Raw genomic sequence first — 21,884 nt, forward strand, 5'->3', positions numbered from 1 at the left:
TGGAGGTACCCCGCGTGAATGGACATTCCTCTGTAATGGGGGGGTGGGCATGCGGGGCAGGGGGGAGGTTCGGAGATGAGGGTTATGACCCCTTCGGGGCTGAGGCAGAAACAGGGCCGACTGTTGATGACAGCTCTCGGTACCTCCCCTCGTTTCTCTGCACTTTCCTCCAAACACATTTCCCACATTCTGGCCTTTGATTCCCTCCAGGGCTTGATTTGTGGCGTCCATTGGGAGAGCTCAATGGCCGTGCTTGACAGAGAGGTTTCCTTTTGAACGTCCTTCTCTGTGCACTTATTTGGTTCCCTTGAAAGGATTATGGCTCCCTTTGTGAAACTTAAATCAACAGAAAGCCGCCCTCTCTCCCCCTCTATGAAAGGACCTGAGTGGAGAAACAGTACACAAAATACGCTTTCTCTTGGCTGCATGATAGTCCACTCTCTTGGCCCCTATTTCCATTTAAATATCCCCTCTTTCTTCCCTTTTACCATCTCTGTGCCCTCCTTTTCTCCTGCCATATGCAAATTCTAATTCCTGCCGCTATAGCAAAAGGCGGGTGAAAGAATCCAGGTGCGGGGAGAGTGCGGAGGACCACTGGTATTTTTATGAAGGCTGGTGCTCAGATTAAAGAGTCAGGTGGGTTTTTGTTGGAGGGGATTACCAGAGCTATAATGCAACCTAAACTCTGGGCGGGCAGCAGCTCCAACAAAAACAATGGGATTGGTTCGTTTGTGAAACAGTGAATGTCAATATTTGCCCAAAGGCAGGTGCAAAAAAATCTATTTGTCTGAGAGTTTGTGCACTTTCTTGCTGGTACATATTATGTGTTTATTTAGCTTTAGGTTTCAATGTAGGCTGTAGGAAACTATGACAGTTCATAGTTTCACACAAAGCAATGGATTTTCCTAATGAAGGAATAGTTGTGACTGAAGTTATAATTTTGTTGCTCCAGTGAAAATTGCATGTGAGTCATGGAGTGTTGACAAACAGTTTAGGCAAAGATAAAAACAGTTCAACTATTAATAAGTTGTCGTCTTTCTCTTCTCGTGTTTGGAGTTTGCTTTGTGTGTTTGCTTTATTATGATAACTTTTCTTTTCTTTCCATAGTCTTGGTTCATTCTGGTTCTTAGATTGTGTACAACCTGAAGTACTTGTTGAACTTATTCAAATACATTTCTATAAAAACTAAGATTTGTACACAGGGCGCATGCTCAATGTCTTTTTTGGTGTGATTCTATAGCACCTGGCATCAGTGTTTAGTGTTTTTCATGTGGATGAAGGGAAGTTTATGGAAAATCTTTTAAGAACAAAAAAGATCATATAAGGAGAAAGTTCTGTTTCTATGAGGATAAGGCCTCTGTGTTTGTCTCTCATCTTTTGGTCTCGTGGCTCTGTTACAAGCTCTATAATTGTTGTGTTGTACTATTTTTTCTCCTAAGGCTTACACAGCTTTTATAAAAGAAAATCCAATTTAGGTGAATGCAACTTTCATGATTTCTGATGTTGATTTGTTTTCTTTCCCTCTTGTGTCAGCATCACCTCAGGGCTGTCGGTGTCAGCTGCGTGTCGTTTTCTAATGCGGAGCTTTGAGTCATGATCGCTGTTCTACTTTCTTTCTCTGTTTATTCCATCCTGGGTTCACTTTGGCCAGGGAAGGATTTCATTAACTCGGAGTCATTAAATGTTAGCTCCAATTATTGTGGTTGTTGATGTGCCTGCAGGTGTCAGCTAGCTATCCTAATTCATTTGTTCTGCAGGAAAAACAGGCTCCAGACGAAAAGCTGTGGTGTACTCTGTCGAGCCCCGTTTCCAACAAGCAGTCCGTGTCAGTTTGGCATGTTAACGATTGTTCATTATTGGAGTTTCTATTGTAAAACAGATGAGCAGGGTACCAAAATGATTGATCCATCACAGTGGACCATCCCGTAAAGGTTGGAACTAGAAACACTGCACAGAGAATGATCACTTTCACACCTCCGTTTTTTCCTTTTATTTACTGTGTTGCCTTCTTCTTCTTCTTTGATGAGTTTAATGGCAGGCTGCACTGTGTTGCGCTGGTATGACATCACACTATTTACATAGCTGACATGGCTATCGTGTTCCGGCCCACACACACCACAGTGAAAACAAGATCACAGAGTGCTGTTCCGAACCACACTGTAGTGAGCTGAATTTCACTGTCCCACTGGGTGGAAATTAGAAAGAAATATTGGTAAGAAAATAAGCTTCTTTCAGGCCCTACAGTTTAAACCTGTCGCATTAAGGCTGGGACTGTTGTCCGGGGAGTCGGTTTAAGTGCTGCGTTGATACAGACACCTGTAATGGTGTCATCACAAAGCCCCGCAGACAGATCTATCAGATGATTAAAGCCGTGTCCCAGGGCAGTTATATCCCATCACCCAGTCACAATCCCGTCCCTCGAGCTATTGTCAGTCCTCAGGCCGTCGTGAAGACTAAGCTGCTGCAAGTCATTGGACAGCAGACGCTAAACCTCAGTGTGTCGTCTTTGTTGCGTAGATTAAGATGATGCTGGATGACATTTAAGAACCTCTGCAATGCCATTTATCAAGAGTAGACACGAAAATGTTTTCATCAGTGAACTGCTGAGTCGGCTGTGTGCAGACGGAATCTGTTTAAAATAGAACGGGTTGCTTTTAGGAGCTGCAGATCACCACCAACACTCTCCTCTGCTGCAGTTTCACTGGAGATAACCGAGATTCACCTACAGTATGTGGCTTTGAAGGATATAGAATAATCACACTTCATATTGTGTTACTCTACGATCACCTGATTGTATGAATTATGGTGGACAAAGTAAACATCATTTGAGTTTTGATGCTAGCTGAAGGCTTCATAGATTCTCCAACACACTAACAGTTTGAAGTTGTAATAATTCAGAATTGGCAGAAAAGCTCAGAACGTAGAGTCATTTAAACATTTTAATTGCCTTTTACATACACTTACGATGTCACACATGAAATGTTGTTGGAGTTGGAAATAACTTCATTGTGTGATTCTCCCTTCAAGGGTGTGCATGAAATGCACATTGCATATATACATATATATATTTGAGGAGCCAGTCCCCGGTGAGCCATCAGCAGCTCTGTGTACGACGTGAGAGCGTGCAGGTGAATTGCACTGCACACAGTGTAGTGATTCTCACTTTTCCCCCCTCAGCACAACACTGATTTCACCATGCTTTACTGGAGTTAATGTGAAAATGAAGCGGTGCTACAGCGAGACCCTAGGCTGACACCAGCGCGAAGAGTGCTGCCGGTGAAGTGTGTCAGGCTTAAGTGCGTCTGTCACCGAGGGAGAGAATACTGTGTGATATGGAAGGTGTAATTTGCGGCACTGATGACATTGTTTAAAAAATTGCGGAAAGAGGGAAGTGGAGGTGAACTTTTGTGGCAGATATCAGAGCTGAAGAGCTCCCTGGATTGTCATAGAGAGCTCTGCCGACAGCAAAATTGCCTGTGAGTGTATTACTGCTGTGTGGGAGGGAGCTGAGGACTTGTTTTTCTCTCTTTGTCTCATTCTCACTCGGCTTTCTGAGAGGAGGGACTGGTGGTAGAGTTGTGTGTACTTGCAGGCTTTGGGCCGCCACCTGCTGTAATCTCAAGTGATATAGAGAGCAACACTGACGCCACAAATCACCCAGGCAGGTCCTTAACTCATTCAGTGGACTGGAAAGAGAAGGTTGGCCTTTCACAGCACCAGTGTTGGTTTACTGCCCCAGGCTCCGCTCGCTGCCCTCGTGCTGACCTCTGCCGTCTGTGTGGGTTAGCGTGTCAAGAAATCAGCACTGCCTGTGGAACTTGACCTGATGCACAGTGGAAAGATGACCTGACTACCACTGGCCTTTTGTGCTTTTCAGAGGAACGGCTGCAGTCAAGGACGTGCTCTCTTTCCCTGCCTGGGGCTACGAGGTCAAGCGCGGGCCGCTGCGCTATTGTTGTTGTTTCGGCTCAAACGCGAGCTTAACATAAATCAAAATGCCCTTTTGATATTTAATGAATGTGCATGTTTTGATAAATAAGACGGGAATCTGAAGGACTTATCTCTGACTGATACATCACTAAAGGAAATTCAAAGCATTTTCCCAGTGGTCTTTGCTTCTATTGGTTATTCATCCCCCACTAGGAGAGTTTAATGTATCTCGAAAGGGTAAAGGAAGCCCAATATCCTGTGTTGCTCAGAGGACCCCGTTGTGTTTGCAACTACAGAGGGAGAGGCTGTATTTCATGACCATGAAAGGGGCCGCTCCAGCCATGCTTCTTCTGCTGACACAGCCAAACAAAGGTTAACAAATCAAGGGAAGCTCTGGCTGATTTACTGCCTCACTTTTGCAAACAATGGCCCCCGTCTGCAGCTCCCATCCACTTTGTCTGTCTGCCTGCAGGCAGACAAATATTGTGATTATTCCAACTGTAGATTTTGCCGCACAACACGTAAACGTTTGTATTGATTATAACTCGTCGACCTTGGAAAGCTGTATGAGGCTTTTTTTTCATTTTAGATTCCAATGAGCTCTACTTCATCCGCTTGAGTAGGTTTTGTGCCTTTTAACGTGGGTTTTTCTCAGTGAAGTCAGTCACATTAGAGGTAAAATAAACAAGCCACTGTGCATCAATGTTAATGTATGTTTTTCACCAGAATTCTTGTGTGATTTCCGAAACATATGCCAACATATGCAGTCAAATCCACTTATGGAGATTCTGGTTGGTAACTTAGTTGGGTAAACAGTGTATGTGATGGGTCTAGTTGACTGAAGAGCAGTTTTAAGGATGTTGTGAATGGGCCTGTTGGTGCAGAAGTAACACACACACACACACACACACAGCAGCAGCAGTGTGAGCCAGTCTTCCTCCTTCCCCTCCAGTAACACAAAGAGGTCATTCAGAGTTTGTTCCCCAAATCCCAAGGTTAGAGACTAAGTAAATCCATCCATCTTAATGCACTTATTTCAGCACAGGGGGAGCTGCAGGGAGACTCTGTAAACACTCCTGTATCCGACATACCACGCTAAACCCAAAGAGCCTGGAACCCATCAGGCCAAAATTAAAGGTCTACATCTCAAACACAAACATTTCAATGGGCTGCAGTTCAGAGATCAAAGTGAAAGGCCTTAGTTTCCTGCTGGCCCCTATGTGTCTGCCACACTCAGGTATGTGGTGGTTTAGAGCCAGTCAGGGCTGAATGATGGCTGACTGTACGCTGTACACGTCTGCAAATGCTCTGAGGCGTAGTTTGCGTCGGTGAAGGTAAAGCAGACGTACTTAACCGATTAGTTGTTCTCATAATGAAGCTTTTTCACACATAGAGTTCTACTGAAGCTGCAGTTTCTTACGTGAACTGCCCTAAAAAGAGACTCCACAGTGGTGCCACAGACGAGCCGTGGTGGGTGGGAGGTTGGAGGTGTTGAAAGCATCAGTCTATTCCCAGGAGGACTCCTCCCCTCCATCACCATCATCATCAGCAGCAGCATCCACTGATCCAGTGTGACATCAGCCGCTCTCCTGCCAACTGTGCAGCATTACCAGGGTCAAAGTCCCACACACACTCACACACACATACCACTTAACAAGACCAAGGCATTCCCAGTGCGCTGCCTGTGAGTTCAGGCCAATTATGTCTGTGTCTTTGGTCCCGGCAGCAGAGGTGACTTTGCCAAAGAGCGACAGAGAGGATATAACGTTAATGAGGCCTCATGGTGGCGGTGTGTGTGTGTGTGTGTGTGAGTGAGTGCAGCGGCAGGAGTGCTGGTTTGTAATGATCTGACCCTTCTATTATCATCTACCATGTAGTTTTTGCCCTTCTCTAGGTTTTTCCTCCCTGTTGCATCATGATCTCATTTTATCTCAAACTGATTTTGGCTCAGGTAGACGACTCACAAACGCAGCATCGCAGCTTTGCAGACACGTGGACCGAAAAGGAGATCGTATTTAAGACGCTGGATAAGATGTTAATGAAGTGGGATTGAGTGCGTGCATGATCCAAAGGTAGTAGCACCACACATTTAAAAAATGATATTCATGGAGAGTTTGTCAGATAGAACAAGGCCAGAGGGCCATTCATACTTTTATGTTTTTGAACTGTTCAGGACTGAAGGATTGGTTGAATTCTTTGGACACCGTGGGGCATTGTAATCATTTTTTTGCATTAAATAAAATACTTTTTCTGTCTCTGAACTTAACAGTCACTGCAGGAATCCAGGAAATAAAACCCTGAAGACAGACTTTGTTATTATAATTATTTTTTTGTAAAAATAATTATAATAACTTAAATGTATAGGCACAATGTTGCTTTACAATACAAAAGGAAAAACAGGAATGTACAATAAACTGTTGGCCTATTTGATGAGCTGTCCAGAGTGGAGGCATTGCAGGGATCAGATGGGAGACAGTTCACACTGAAAGCTCTGCCGGGCAGACCTGTGCCGTCTGTGTAAGCAAAAGTGTAAACAGCCTTGTTAGGGACACACAGCGCTGTGAGTACTTGAGCATGAAGACTCTGATCAGATTGATGAAACACGGGCATTAATTTGTCCCACAAGAGAAGAGGTTATCTTATTTTCCCTCTCTCTCTCTCTCACCCTCTTTGATTCTCATTAATATGCAGAGCAAGAATAAAATCCTGATGAGCCTCAGGGCAGATTAAAAGAGGACTACAGAGCAGGATCCTGGTTTATTAGCAGCACTCTGTAGATCCCTTGCATGTGTTCCTGCTCCACACACATTCCCTGGCTTTCATTTGTCTCAAACCACATTTCATTATATTTCCATAGGCTACCGACTGCATGAACAGTCACAGACTGCAACTGTTTGGAAGTTTAAATGTGGCCATCTGACTTTTGGGGCAATATTGCCCCCTGGTGTTGGGTATGACCTCATAGTAGACCGAGTGGGAGGAGAGGACATGGTTCATTTGTGCTGGGTGATGTGAATGTGACGTGTGTATTCTGGAAAGGAAACTTCCAAAGCATGTGTATTTGATATAAACAGAGGGTAACGAACTGCACAGCGCTTGATTTTATCACCATCTTGTGGTTTGTAGTCCCTGGCTTTTGGCCACTGTTCTTAGAGTCCTGTCCAAACCCATCATCGTCCATCAGTCTGTCACCATCTGTTGTAGATTAAGCTGCTCCAGGGGGGAGCTATTTGATTTTGAGGTTCCAACATCCCCTCTTTATTACATCTGTCAGGTTTTACTGTAAATACTGTTGTACAAAAACCAAAATCCCACAAGGGATTATTTTTTCAGGCCCTTCAAGCCAAGAGCAAACAGGCCGTTGCACTGGTACAGGCTGCACATGTCTGGTTTAGCTCTTAGAGTGCTTAGAGTGGGCTCTGCTGGGCCATTTAGAGACAAAGCTTGGAAGCTGTGTTTGGAAGCTTTCTCTCTAAACCTTGTGCTCAGTCAGTGTGCAGTGTGGTGTTGTGATGTATGAATCCCCTGGCCTTGCCTGACACTAGCGAGCCTGTCTGAGCCCATGTCTTTTGCAGAGTAGGAGGCCACGGACAGAGGCTGCATTGTTCCCGTAAAGTAACCCAAGCTCAGGGCAGCCGCTGCCTTAAGGGGGGTATCAAGTTGTACTCTCCACACTAAAACCAAAATCCTAGCTTAAGCTCCGAAGCTTGACGAGGGAGCAGAGGGGCAGCTGACTGTTTGGACAAGAGTGCAGTTCAAATAAACAGCTTAAATCCCAACCAGCCTCCTCTACTCGAGCCCTCCCTCGTCAAGTATCGCAGTCCCGCTGCCATAGCTCACCACTGTGAAGCCTGCCAGCGGCCCTCGGCTAATTTGTGGTGTTATTTTGAAAAGCATGTTAATGTGAGAAAGCAGGATGCCAGAAGGGAGTGAGAACTTGGGCCCGGTTACACCTCCCCGTTTCCTCTTTTGTGAGCGATGTAGGTTTACCACCACATCAGCAGACCACACAGTATTTAGACTAGAGGGAAAGAGGAATAGTGTGTGTGTGTGTGTGTACAGGAGAGGGGGCGATGGCCATTAACAGCTATGATCTTGCTCTGGGTGTCCCTTTAATCCAACTGCTGTGAAACCCGAGCAAGAGTGTAATGAGACGGCACTTGACACGCTCCCACACACACGCATGCAGACTCATTGGCAGCTTCCGTAATGCCGATGTAGACTTATAAAGAGGAGCTACATGAAAACTGATACTTTTGCCGGTTTTTCAGAAATTTGATCAATGCAGTGAAGTTGTTACCCCAGCGGAATGAGTTTTAACACTCGGCACAGGCTCCCCTGAATCTGAGCCGCAGAAGCAGCTGGAATGTGCGGCGTTGATGTGTGCAAAACCAGTTGGCCCCATTTGAAAAAAAACAAAAAAAAAATAAAGTGAAAGAGGCCCAGAGTGATGACTCTCTGGGGACAGATTTCTCTTTTCAGCCCTCCTTGCATCTCTCCCTGGTGAAATCATGTTGGTGTCAGTATGTCAACTCGAGCTGTCACTCCTCTGATTGCTGCAAGCCAGTCACTCTCATACTTGGCCTCCTGGCTATAGAGCAAGTGGGAGAGGAAACAGCAGGAACAATTGAGAATGAAAAGAGGCCTTTTTCCCCTAGACACAATGGATGAGCTGAGTGTCAACACCCCTTGATGCAATTGGAGAGTCTTGAAAGAGTGAGATGGAGCCAATGCTGTCCGTCACCTCACGGGAGCCAAATGTGCAATTAACAGACACCCCCGCGGGCTCATTTGGTGCAGCCCACTTGGCTTAGCTGACGGGCTTGACAGGCATTCGTGGAGGACAGGCCAACTCTGACCAGCTCCAGCCAGGTGACACAGAGAGCTGCAGTACAGGCATCTCAGTGGCACTGGACCCGCTGACTGGTAGTCTTCTGTGTGTTTGCACGAGAGAGAAAGAGAAGAAAGAATGAGAAAGATTTGAACGTGGGTTTTTATGAACACGTGACTGCAGTCGTGACTTAAGCACGTCCACGTCTGAAGTCCCCTCATTCAAGACGCGATTGTCTGTCGTTTCCCAAAGCTGCCACAGTGACTGACGAGAAACACGCGTTGCAATTCCACTCGTTGTGTTTTTAAAATGCTCTGATCATTCAGTATTCTGAGGTCTTGATGCTGTTTTTAGACTAAATTATAGTTGCACTGACGTAGACACATGAACCATTTGTGTGGGTTCAGGTTACTGATTTGCCACATTAGTGCAATTTCCAGTATCAAGAAGACGTTGTTTATTAAAAATGACTCTATATTGTTTGCAGGTAAATATTCTGTACTTACTTGTAACACAGAAGAATTGTAGTGTATGTGCTGATATGGTTTTTGTGCAGATAATAAGTTGTGTTTATAGTGAGAAGCACATGAGGAATTTCTTTTGTCTTTGGATATTTAATATTCCCGTTGCACACCTTAAATGCAATTTTTCTACTTTAGTAAGAAGCGTAAAAAAAATAAAAAAAAACAGGCCCTGAAGGTTTATAGTCAGTTTATAGTGTTATAGCTGTAAATGTCTGCGCACACAGATGTCTTTTTTTGGCCAGTAGTTGGCCGTATCAAGTACGGAGCATTGCTTTAATGAGAGCCTCCAATTTGCTGCCAGGTACATGCTCTTCTGCTGGTCAACACTCTGAGACGTTGTACCAGAGAACTCTTGAAAGCTATCTTTGTGTTTCATAAGCAGTCAGGTCTCATGACATGAGGTGCTGACATTTCATGAGACACAGTGACTCTACCTCTCACACCATAGTGACAAAAGCTCTAAATGACTTGAATATAAATAGAAAGTAAATGACTTTGAGTGTCATTTTATGCATTGCGTTCCTATTGTCAGTGGACACAATGTGCAAATATAAGTTCCATGGCCGACTGAGGAGACACGTACATTCGTATGCTGCCGTGGCCTCTCAGCAGCGCTATCACTGCACTTGTTGGCCACCTTCCATCCCTTTCTCCATCACTAGTAGAGATATCAAGGCCCGAGAGTCCCATCGGCTGGCTTACATACATGTGACATGTTTGAGGTCAAATGGTGTGGCTCCTTTCACAGCTGCCGTGTCTCTCGGTGTAGTTTTACACCGCTGTGACAGTGTTTGCTGACCAATTGCTGTGGTCTGGATCGTTGTTACATGCTGCTGTTATTTCAAAGCCTCAGTGAGCCTGAGCATGACAGCCAAACCTGCAGAGGATCTGTCAGTCGTGGGCAACAAGTGTCCCCCCGAGGGCTGCCCTGCGCAGGCCTCTGGCGGGACAAACCTGCTCCCTTGGCTGTCTTTCTGCCAAGCCTTTCGCACAGTCACCTGTGCCAAAATGCCTGTCGTCAGGTCCCTGACCCAGCTCATCTCCTGTTACGGTCCCTCTCGCCTGACCTCACACCCTCAGGGATAAATAAAGATTTGTTCTCTAAAGGGAACCTGGAAATGAGACTCTGTTGCCATCAACCCAACCGCTACATCACTATGTGCACGTAAAGATGCGACGGGAGTTTTCGGGAGTTCGGTGAGGGGGGAAGCCGGGCCAAACGTTTAAACACCTCAGGAACTGTCCGAGCCGCCAGGCAGCGCATTTTCCTCCCGCTGGAGGGGAGCGAAGAGTGAGACGCGGAGGAAGTCAAGAGCCATTACAGGAGCATCTGTAATCAGAGCTACTGTGGGTGGAAGAGTGTTGTCGCTGCAGCTCTCTGATAGTAAACGGCTTCAATATGACTCGAGAGAGAGGAGATAGAACACTTTTAGTATGAATGGAGTCTGGATGGATTCTAGCAAAGGTAGGAGACAAGACGGAGCGAGTTGCTTCTTCCTTCAGCATTTTTTACTGCTCTTGTATTTCCCTCCTCGGTTTTTCTCTTGTACTTTGTCGTACTGTAAACATGTGTAAGTGCTTGTTCTCTGCGGTTTGGCAGCTGCTCTTCTGTGGCCTTGCATCTGTCAATAGAGCTCAGAACATTCAGTGGCTTTCTAAGACCAATTACCCGAGATTGCTACCATTTCACAGAAGATCACAGTCACAGGCAGTCTATCTTATAATAGGAGTCGGGGGTTTAAGTGTGCGGTGTGTGAGTGAATGGTTAACCGCGTGCACACTGTTCAGCGTGGCACCACTGCATATGCCCACACTACATTTACATGCAGACTTCCTTTGGCTTCACAACTTGTAATACAAAATTCATAAACCAAACGAGACAGGCATGAAATATAGATGTTAAGAGAGGCGGCTTAACAACTCTCCCCTGCCGCCCGCCTGCTCTTGGCCTCTTGCTCAATCACCACTTGTTAAAGCAGCGCTTTGTGTTACTGTGAGGTGATATCAGCACACTTTGGTATTCTCACTGAAAGACTACACATGTCGTGCTCTCATAGCCAGAATAGTTGGTCCACCCAAACCCCCACCTTTAATTCCGCTTAGCTTTCCACTCCCGTTTTCCAGCCACCCCTGGGAGTCGAGCACTAATAAAACAGCTCCAGTCCAGGACCCTCCACACAGTAGGACGTCTCGGCTGTGTAAACTAATACACCTCTCCAGCTATAGCTTTAGAGAGTTGCTGACGTGACGGAGAATCTGTGAGGGCCAGCGGGGGGGTTCTATCATTGTCAGGCCCGTATGGGACATGTCCAACACGTGCGCGTGCTCGCTGCGAGATTTGCGTTGCTGTCTGGTTGCGTTGCTACTTCGAGAGCAAGTAATGCTGTTTTAGTCTTCAGAGCTAAACAAGGGAGAGATGAGGAGCTTAAAGGATTGGAGCTTCTCTGGAGGCTTAGAAAATTCCCTGGAGGTTACCGACGGAAGGGTTGCAGCTTCTGAGTGAATATCACAGGACCTGTGTGCGACACACAGCTTCTCAATTTCCTATTGTTTTTGTAAACACACGCAGAGTCTGTACCTTAGCGTGGCAGGAGAACAGGAAACTTCAATCCGACAGTCTCCTACAGCCTCTGGTGCATTGTGGTGCATTGTGGGGATATGTCTCTGCAGATGAGGAGTCCCTTGTTTAATGTGCAGACTTGAGCTTCACGAACAGACGCCACTTTGGGCATTTGTTTTGGAACATTGGGGATCTCAAAACACCTCCCAGTCTCACAGACATGGGAGTTGAGCTCAGATGTCATCCACTAATATGAACCCCAGGGTATTCCACCGAGTAGCACACACTCTCCCGAGTGTGAGAACATTGGAAGTCTCACAGACATCATATTCATCGGATGCCAGTTCTAATGGACTGCACCAAATGGGTAGCCATACCCAATAAACACCTAGAGAGAAGAAAGGCCAGTGCTGAGGTATAGTACCTTGGTGTGTCTCAAAGCTGAGACAAAAGCTCTCATGACCACGTGAAATAAGGAAACGAACGGAAAAAACGAGCAGCCTGCTGTTTATTGTTCTCTTCTGTGTGGGAGGGAAAGATGTCTGCCATTAATATGACTGCAGTCTTCATTAAGAACAAATAAACAGAACCCGCTCCCTCAGCAAAAAGCCCATCGGGGAACATATGGTGCCTAAACCACGGCACTGTCAGACCACTGTCAACACTTGCTGCTCAATTACAACTCTAATTTTGTTGTCAAACTAAATATGTAGGCAGAAGAGAAGCGGGTTAGCAGTGTTTATTTCTTTTTTCTTTTTTTCAGGGTTAAATAGTTTCCAGACGAAAGGCCCGAGGCAAACTTGTCTCTTAAAACTTCCTCCATACCCGAGGACTGTGAATATATTGTATTCTGCCATTTTCTGTATGCTCAGCCCATAGAGGAGGCAGATCCTTACTCTTAATAATGTGGACTAAAACATGGTTTGCATTTAAAATACATCACAGGATTTTAATTCATTTTCAAAAGTTTGGTAAAAGAAAAAAAGCATATGCTGCGGGTGTTTTTCCATCTACTGCTGTTTGTCTGGGTCACCACGGAAGTTCTATTTAATGACATGAACAGCCACAAGCAATGTTGTGTTCCCAACTGTTATAGTGGTAATATTTGCTCTTTGCACTATGCTGTCTTGTCTCCATTTTCCACTTTTTTTTCCCAGTGTAGTCAAGTTAGACATTCAATCAGGTGACTTCCAAATCCTCTTATGCATTCATAGGTTCAACAGTTCAATATGGTTTTTTTTGTTTCCTACAAAGTGACATGTCAACCACAACCGTTAGATTGACTGCAAGGGGACTCTAATGCAGATATCCTCAGTAACCAGTTGATGAAAATTCATGCCCATGAGGTTGACTGTTTTGCATGACTTTGTAGATGTTTTGCCCAAGAGACTGCATCACTTTCCTCATTATACAGTAAAAGTCATAGCTAGTGCCGCAGCATGTCACTGGCATGGGACCTATCTGCAATCGCTAACCTAGAGATTGCTGGTCATTGCGTCATCCATTGCCCCACAGTACACGATGCATAGCAGGCTGTTGTCCCTTCAGACCTGTTTCTCCCTCCCTTTCCTCCCTCCTCATCAGCACCTGTTTCCTCGATGCTCTCAACAGTTGCACAGCTGTCTCAGGCTCGCAGCCTCCGTTATAGTAACTGTGAACCTTTCCTTTGTCTGCCTGGTTGCTGTAAATAGAGATCCCTAAGTGAATGATTGTTTTCAGTGGGCGTCTTCAGTTTAATAAGGGTAACCCAGGTCACAACAACAGTCTGCAGCAACGATATTGCTTTTGATTTTCATCTAAATTAAAATGTTTCCATATTTAATACTAGCACTTTTTGCAAATAATTGCATTGCATTCTAAAGCATCTCTACTTTTCACATGTCCAAGCGAGTTGGCCGAGCAGAGGCTTGATCTCTGGAGTTCAGTGCTTAACTGTGACATACAGTACAGGATTCAGGGCTGGGCCGTCTCTCAGTGGCTGCTGCTCTGTGTTGGGTTGTTGTTTTTGTGTGATTGGAGCCATGTGACCTCCTGTTGAGAGTGTGCTGGGTGCTATTTTGAGGAGTATCGGACAGAAAGCGCGACTGCGAGTGACGGCGACCCTGGGAATGTCACACGGGCCCTTGTAGCCGTCCATTAGCCGTTTGTGTCCAGGACCAGATGTGTCCTATCATGTCCACCCACACTCACGTGACACAGAGGACAGAAAAAGTTGGCCACTGAAAACAACAGGTGCAGGACTGCAATTTTAAAGAGTCAATCACTCATTTGTATGAACCGGGTTGTGTCTAGTGTTGATATGGAACACGTACTTTGGTAAATGAATCCTAATGTGCTTCATTAATGATTTAACACCATACTAAACAACCTTAATGTTACATCTGTTTTTATGTTGGATGTTATAGGCCATGATGAACAAAATGACAAACAAAGGCTGCATGATTATTTTCATTATATAATCACATTTTGGAGACTGAAATCAGAAAAGTAACACAATAATTGGTGATAAATTGTTAATTAATGAACTGATACAGTGTTGCAGCCCTACTATTAACCATGCAGGCTCAATTTGATATTAGCAGCACATTCCATTGTCTCCTTTACGTTCATTCGACAGCGTAGCACCACTGCTACTCGATTATTGAGCACTGCTGCTAAATTTCACACAAACACTCATGACTTGCACACATGACCACCAAAAGCTACCAATTAACATACAAAAGTAAAAAAAACAAAGTATAATCTACATTGATAATTAGGCCAATTAATTTAAAAACCAATTTTTTTTATTTGAACAAATACGGGCTGTGCCGCCATGCCGTCCTCACGGACACCAGCAAAATGACACCGCTGCTGAAAAACATTGTCGGGGGAAACATTAAATAGAGCTGTATGGCACTAATGAGCTGTGCTCCAGTGCAGAACAGTAACAGAGGTGAAAAACACAGCAGGGAAGAAGCCTGCAAAGAACTCACTATCTGTTGTCTGATGTTTCCCTGCAGTTTTATCTACATTATTCTTCCTGTATTACATTTTCAGGTTATCGTGTTAGGTTGTGTTCAGCTAGAATAAAACAGGAACCAATCTAATAAATATATGCCGCAGTGTAGCTGGTGTGGTGTGTGCAGCCAATATAGTGAACAGTAGGAGCTGGCTCACCGAGGGATAATGAGCGATCCCCCTAAGCCTCTACTTGTTCCCTTGACATCTAGCCCGTAATAATTGGCTTTCCCCCCCACACACACACACGCACACGCACACGCACACACAGAGCTGACCCAAACAAAATCCTCCCAATTTAATTTACCCCAATTTAATTCTTAAATCTAGCCTCTAGCTTTTGTTTCTCTAACTACTGTATGCACCCACAGGCCTCACACGTATCCTCTACTTGTAACACTCCATCAGGCAGCGTGTGCTTGTTAGAAACCGCACGGTTTTACTGGAATATTGAGAAACAGCGGGGCTGCACGTTTGGAGCGAACCAAGTGGGAATTGCGCTTATTTGTTCCCAGGGATGAAGAAGACTGACAAATGAACCCTCACGGGAGGGGAAACTGCTGCATGCTCCTCTTCTCTTCTTGCCCGCGCCGCCTGGCCCTGGAGTCTTCATTATGACCAGAATAGACGCCTTCTTTTTAGCACGTTGGCGCATTCTCAAAACAAGCTTTGGACCTCCGAGAATCAGAGGTGCGGTAGCAGGAGATTTTCTCGTCTCCCGTCTCTCTGCTGCGGTGAAGCTGTTTGCCAGCAGCAGCCTCTCTCGACCAGTAATAGCGTTTGTAAGTGGAGTAGACTGACATGGATGTGGAAGATGGAGTTAAGAGCTGCTGGGCTTTGTTGCTCACTGATGCAGAGACGTGTCTGCGTGCTGCCAGAGAGGAGATTATAGTTTCTCTGTAAAGGATAGTTAGATTTGAAGACGTGGCGGTGGGGACAGCTAACGGAGACTATGGCAAAAACACTTCAGTCTGACGAAGCACAGTTTTGTCTCCTCTGATGGGCTGGCAAATGTCCCAGTAAACTCACCCACACAGAACAGGAGTCAATAGTTGTTGATTGTTGATATCGATTGTGATCTCGCGACGAGCAATTACCGCCTCTGACTTTTGCATAAAATAAATGCACCTGCACCTGCGGCAGCTAATATCTCACTTAGCATGTTAATGCTTATGGATGGAGGCTCTGTTAGTGCAGTTGGTCTAGTGGGAATACTGTGTCAGTGAGATGGAAGGCCGCAGTGACAGGCGGCAGCTTTGCGGAGCAGACTGCTGTCTTTGCCCATGGGAACCACTGGGTCTCCTTGGCAGGTGAAGGATTAAGCTGGTTTTGCTAAGGGTAGGAGGAGCCCTCTCCCCACCAACCCAACCCCCCGAGTCCTTGGGAGAGTTAATTACAGTTTATGTATGCACTGTCATCTCCCATGAGCCTCTGTGCCTCTGTAACAGCCAGGCTGACTGTGGGTTTCTGAGCACTTTGTTCTGTGGGAGGCCGCCTCCTGCGGAGAAATACCATGGATGGAGCTTATTAGCAATTGTTCTGTGTGATTTCAACAGTGAGCAGCAGTTCTTTTTCCTTCTTTGGATTAATTCACTCGTTGGACATAATGGAGTCCAACCAGGGCTTTTAATGGCAGGTAATTGTCCTTTTTGTAGGCAATTATTTGAATTCCATAAAAACTATTCACCTTGTAGTAGAGAATTAAAGAAAGTGTACGTTACAAACATTCAGTAACTCTGAAGCAATGTATAATTAACACCTGACTTGGGAATAAACAGACAAAAATCCCACTTGACCTTGAAAATACGCCTTGTGTACGATGCAAAGTGATTTAGACGAGAAAAACACATTTCAGCTGGTTGGCCGCTCCCCGGGGATGGGGCTAAGAGATGCATTAAAGGGCCCGAGAAGGAACCGGTACTCGCGTTGGTAATGTGTCAGTATGAGAAGGGAGAGTAAGAAAAAGTGTGTGTGCCAGTTTGTTAAGTGCACACACTGATCACAGCAGAGACGGTGGTGGTGAGAAAGAAAAGAGCCCGTAGAACATCTGTTTTAGAGCTGAAGACGTTTCTTTCTCTCCTGAGTCCATTTATACTGCAATTACCATTATGTCGGTAAAATAAAATTTGGATTGTACACTTCATATATTTGTTGAAATGCTCCACCGATTATTCACAGTTTTTGCTTACGCACCTCTTCTCTTTGTTACGCACAGGTCCAGATTTTGGCGTCGATGTGCTCTCCACCAATGGCAGCCAGGAGCCTCACGGCCCAGGCCTCCTCAAGGTGTCAGGCTTAGAGCGCAGTCAAGAGAGGAGCCAGGACAACTGCAGGGACCCCCAACCCCCTGCGTCGAGCACCCCGGCTCAGCCTTTGCCTACTCAAGACCTCCCTTCCCAGCCACAGCCTCAGCCGCCCAGTCCCCGCCCTCTGTCTCCGCACTGGAGCCAAACAAACGGCCCCTCGCAGGTTCCAGCCCCAACACACCTGCCCCAACGTTCAGAGGCTCTCCCCAGGCCTCCGGCGCCCGCAGCCCTGCCTCTCGCTCAGGGCCAAGAGCCCTCGCTGCCCCCCCCTCCCCGGCCCCAGCACCAGCCCGAACAGCTGTCTCATCCCCGGCCACCGCCGACGCCCATTCTCCACCCGCATCCTCCATCGCCCGCCCTCCCAACTCACCACCACCCCCACCAACAGCATCCCAGTCAGGCAGGGCCCCAACGGCCCCCATCGCGCTGCCACCCCCGGCCTCTCTCTGCCTACAACAGCCTCAACGTCAACGGTCACAGGTAAGAGAGGGACTTATCTGAAAGTGTGATGTTGCCACAGTTTGAAGACCAATGTGTAAGAATGGATGAAATCGAATGGTGAGACTGCAGACTGTAACGAACGCATGAGCGTACTCAACACTCACTTTCCAAAACACGACAGAGAGGATTGAATTCTCCTGTGTTTACATCATAAAGTTCCACTTGGAAACACACACTCTGGCTGTTTGTCCAGTCTGGCTGAAAACAGCAGCATTAGTAAAGTACGGAGTACATTTAAAAGTCCATTTAAACCAAATTATTATGGCCATTTAAAATTGCCTTAATAATTTTCCAGTATGTCTCCCCATCTTTTATTATTACTAAAATATTATATATATATATATATATATATATATATATATACAGTATATATATTCTTAATGACATTGTACTATGCCAGTAACAAGATGCTTCATGATAACATACCAGTAAACAAACAGAGATTCAGATTTTCTGATTAGCAAATGAATGTCCTCATGTATGGTGCAAAAATATAAAACGGCATTACTGTGCATTTCAGACAAAACCTCCACGTCCCGACACACTTGAAAACACTAGAACACCTCTTTAGCGGGAAGAACGTTCAATGGGCCGATCAGTATGCACATTTCCAAACAGTAGCACAGTTTATTAGCAGGGCTACTGCTCCCAAAGTGCCTGTGATTCATTAGCCACCCACATCGTGTTCAGTTCAGATGCCAGCCTCCATCAGTTATACTAAACAATTGCATATAATTCCAGTATCACGTCGATTCAGTAGCTTACTGCTTTTATTTTGTGTATGAAACCAGAAGGAAAATGGTCTCAAAGTTGTTTACTGAGAGCTGGTCATTTTGTAAAATGACTAAGAATCCACTTTCTAGATTCACCATCATGGATTTTTTTTTTTTTTCATTGAAAATCCCAACAATAGAGCTTTCTCTGAAAGCTTCTGTAAGTGAGACCTATGAGACTCTTCATTATTTTAAGACTCCAGGACTCCATCGTGGCTCCTTCAGATCCCACTCAGTCCCAACAACAGCTCTGCCTCACAGGCTCTCAGGACTTGGCTGTTGCCTCCCACTCGCTGTGCCAGGCCTGCCAGTCTGGCAGCGGCCCACCAGAGCCTGGCACCCGCTGTGAATAATCACGGCCGCGGCCCACAGCAAAGATCGAGCGCTGCAAATGAGCTTTTGGGCTCAGTACGCGGAGCGGCGGAGACACGGGCTCTGCGGCTGGCCCCGGGGAAAACCCACACACGAACTACAAAGGACTGTTTGCTTACACACGCACACACACGCCCTCTCTCCTTCGCATCCCATTTCCGATGCACATTTCCACTACCTGCCTGTGGAGGAAGTGCCTTCACAGGCGCCGTTCAAAGACAGATGCTCAGTGTTGCCGCGCTTGCCAGTGGTGTTTTATTTTATTTGCATTTTAAGGCTGCCGTGAAAGTGGTGTTTTCACAAATCGCGTTTGCCCCCGATTCCGCGAAGTGCGAGCGAGAATTAGGGAGGCGTTTGTAAACGGAGGACAGTCGAGGTGTGAAAACACTGTGCTGGGGAGTGAATGTCAGAGCAGATGGAGATTAGGGGGTGAGCGGGAACAAGTGCTAATTTTTGACTGATCACGCCCAAATTAGCACGACTTAATTCTCCATGTTCTTCCCTTTTTTTTCTCTTTACAGCAGCAGCAGAAGCAGCACCCCGGGCGCCAAGCCTCACGGCCCGCCTGGTCCCTCCTATCTCCTCCCCCACCACCAGCCCCCACCCGCTGTGGTGGCAGCGGCAACAGCGGCGGCCTCCACCTTCCCCCTGCCATTGGCAGCGAACCAGAGCTCCCCCCACAGTTTCCCCCCTGCCTTGCAGTCCTCGCCTCACCCACATCACCCCAATATGTTCGCTCCTCCAGCGGCCTTGCCTCCACCACCACCACTGACGTCTAGCACCCTGCCAGTACCTGGTCACCCTGCTGCCGGGAGTGCCTACTCAGGTAACCGTCAAATGTCTCCACACTGACCCCAAGTGGTGTGGCAGAAGACTGCACACGAGACAGAACGCGTCTTATTTCAGTCAGTGGCTGCATTAGCAGCTTTTGAATAGAAAGCATGGGCGATGTGGAGACAGATGCACAGACAGAATGTCGCCGTCGTCATTTTTTTAAAGAATCAAGCAACCGAATCGGGGCAATTAAGCGATATGCGATTGAAAATATACTGAATGCAGTGTGGAATACAGGTAAAACAGATAAACAGCACGGGTACAGAAATGGCAGTCTTTTATGGTGGATATTGTCTTTTATTTTTGAGTTTATTGCAGTGAGAAGCACAGCCCATGTCCAGGTTTACATTAAGATTTCACACAATTCTTATTTAGAGATTTATTTTTGTAATAGTTTAATTAAGTTTAATCCATCAGCAAGTCAGGCCACATAGCAGAAGTGATCACAGATCCCAGTGCACATTTCCATGTCCATGTACATGTGCTACATTAAATGTCAGGGTCAGTGAGAGGGAGGATGGGGGGGGGGTGGTTTCGCCCCCAGTGACATTCCAAGAACTTCCATTTTGACCTTCAATGGCGTTCATGTGTGAGAAATCAATTTGGTCAATACGGCGCGGAGCGAGCTGGATTATATTCAAAAGATACTAATGAAATTTTTATGAAGAGAAAATTCCACCTCCACTCCCAGACCAATAAAGCTTGAAATGGATGCTGAAAATATTATAGTGAGTCACTGTGGAATAGGAAGGATAAGGTTACTCTGGAGGAGACGTAATCTCTCAAGCCCGGCTTTGTTGAATTTAGAAGAAAATCCAGCGATTACTGGAAATCCATTCTTTCTCCGCAGGCCGCGCAGAGGTTATTAGAACAACAGATGTTGTTCCCTCAGAGGAGCCTGTGGCGTATCAGATCACAACATTTGACAGTTCCAGGAGTCGGTCAGTTTTAATCATGTGCAGCTTCGCTGTGATTTCAAAAGACATGCCGACAGTCGCAGTCATTTCCTGGATGACTCTGTTCTTACGTTTATATTTGGGAATAAATTCCGATGGAGTTGTTAACAGCCTCCACGCTTCTGAAGGCTTTAAATTCACCATAATTACATCCAGCAGAATATGTGTCTCAATAAGAGGTGCAATAATAAGTTGAATTACAATTTTTATGAATGGCATAGAAATTCTTATCATATGAGGCACAAGAGCAGAGAGTGTATGTAGAAAATAACCATTGTTTATTCAGGGAGAAATGACTATGGATATAGAATTCTCTTACAGCAAATATACATAGAGCGCAGTCTAGTGATGAGTAGAACATAAAAACTGTATTTATGTCTGTAATAATAATCCTCAAGTAAATGTTTGAAATGTTCTAAAAACAGTATGTTGAGCAAAGAACGATTATTTATGTATTCATTTATTTCGCTCAGTTTTAACTCGATTGTAAAAGTTTTGAGCATCGCAAATGTAAGCACATCATTGCACAACAGTGGTTTGTGCTGTGGCTCAATGAAAAGGTCAATGAATCACTTTGACCCCATTAGTTTTTGTGGAATCATTTAATGAATCTGTGTGCAGAGTCAAATAATGGAGGCATCCAAAATAAAACTAGGATGTTTTGACAAAGCTGCGTTAAAAATGGTTTGCTCTGTTTGACAGCATGTGCAAAATGCTTTGAAAACAATGACATTTTCATAGATTGTAAAAGTATGAGCTGTTTCTGACGCTTAAAATGATGATTCTCAGAAACAGGAATTCTTCGTATTGAGTGATTAGAAATTTTGAATGGTTTGATAAATCCCACCTTCTTCTTCCTTCTGCCTCTCCAGAGCAAGACATTCTTCGCCAGGAGCTCAACACCCGTTTCCTTGCTTCCCAAAACGCAGACCGCGGCGCCTCCCTGGGCCCCCCGCCCTACCTGCGGACCGAGTTCCACCAGCACCAGCATCAGCACCAGCATCAGCACCAACACACCCACCAGCACACCCACCAGCACACCTTCACGCCCTTCCCCCACGCCATCATGCCCACCCCAGCACCGCCTATGGTGCGTACCCCTGCCAGAAATGTGAGGATAAGTAGAACACAACTGTGCCGGGGGGGACTTCTGATAATGACATGAACATGTGTAGAGGAGTTAGTTTCCACTGTGTGATTGAAAGTGAAGATTTTACACCACACTGTAGGGAGTTTCTGTGGCGGCGGCGGCGGCTCAACGATGACCATGTGTGTGTGTCCGTCCGTCCACATCACA

At 45.8% G+C, this 21,884-nt stretch overlaps 1 protein-coding gene across 8 annotated transcripts in view; it reads left to right on the top strand.

Moving 5' to 3' along the window:
- The window catches only part of auts2a (activator of transcription and developmental regulator AUTS2 a), a 266,406-nt gene that overhangs the window by 232,211 nt on the left and 12,311 nt on the right, over nucleotides 1–21,884 (top strand). For 6 of the 8 annotated variants that reach the window (XM_044041711.1, XM_044041714.1, XM_044041713.1 and 3 more), the window contains 3 exons: nucleotides 17,061–17,631; nucleotides 19,319–19,623; nucleotides 21,460–21,698. In XM_044041711.1, coding sequence (XP_043897646.1) covers nucleotides 17,061–17,631; nucleotides 19,319–19,623; nucleotides 21,460–21,698 — 1,115 coding nt within the window. Of the gene's footprint in view, nucleotides 1–10,634; nucleotides 10,751–17,060; nucleotides 17,632–19,318; nucleotides 19,624–21,459; nucleotides 21,699–21,884 lie in introns of those variants that run through there. The other 2 variants (XM_044041718.1, XM_044041715.1) reach the window with 2 other exon arrangements.

The sequence above is a fragment of the Solea senegalensis genome, linkage group LG13 (assembly GCF_019176455.1).
Source record: "Solea senegalensis isolate Sse05_10M linkage group LG13, IFAPA_SoseM_1, whole genome shotgun sequence".
In the NCBI taxonomy this organism is placed as follows: domain Eukaryota; kingdom Metazoa; phylum Chordata; class Actinopteri; order Pleuronectiformes; family Soleidae; genus Solea; species Solea senegalensis.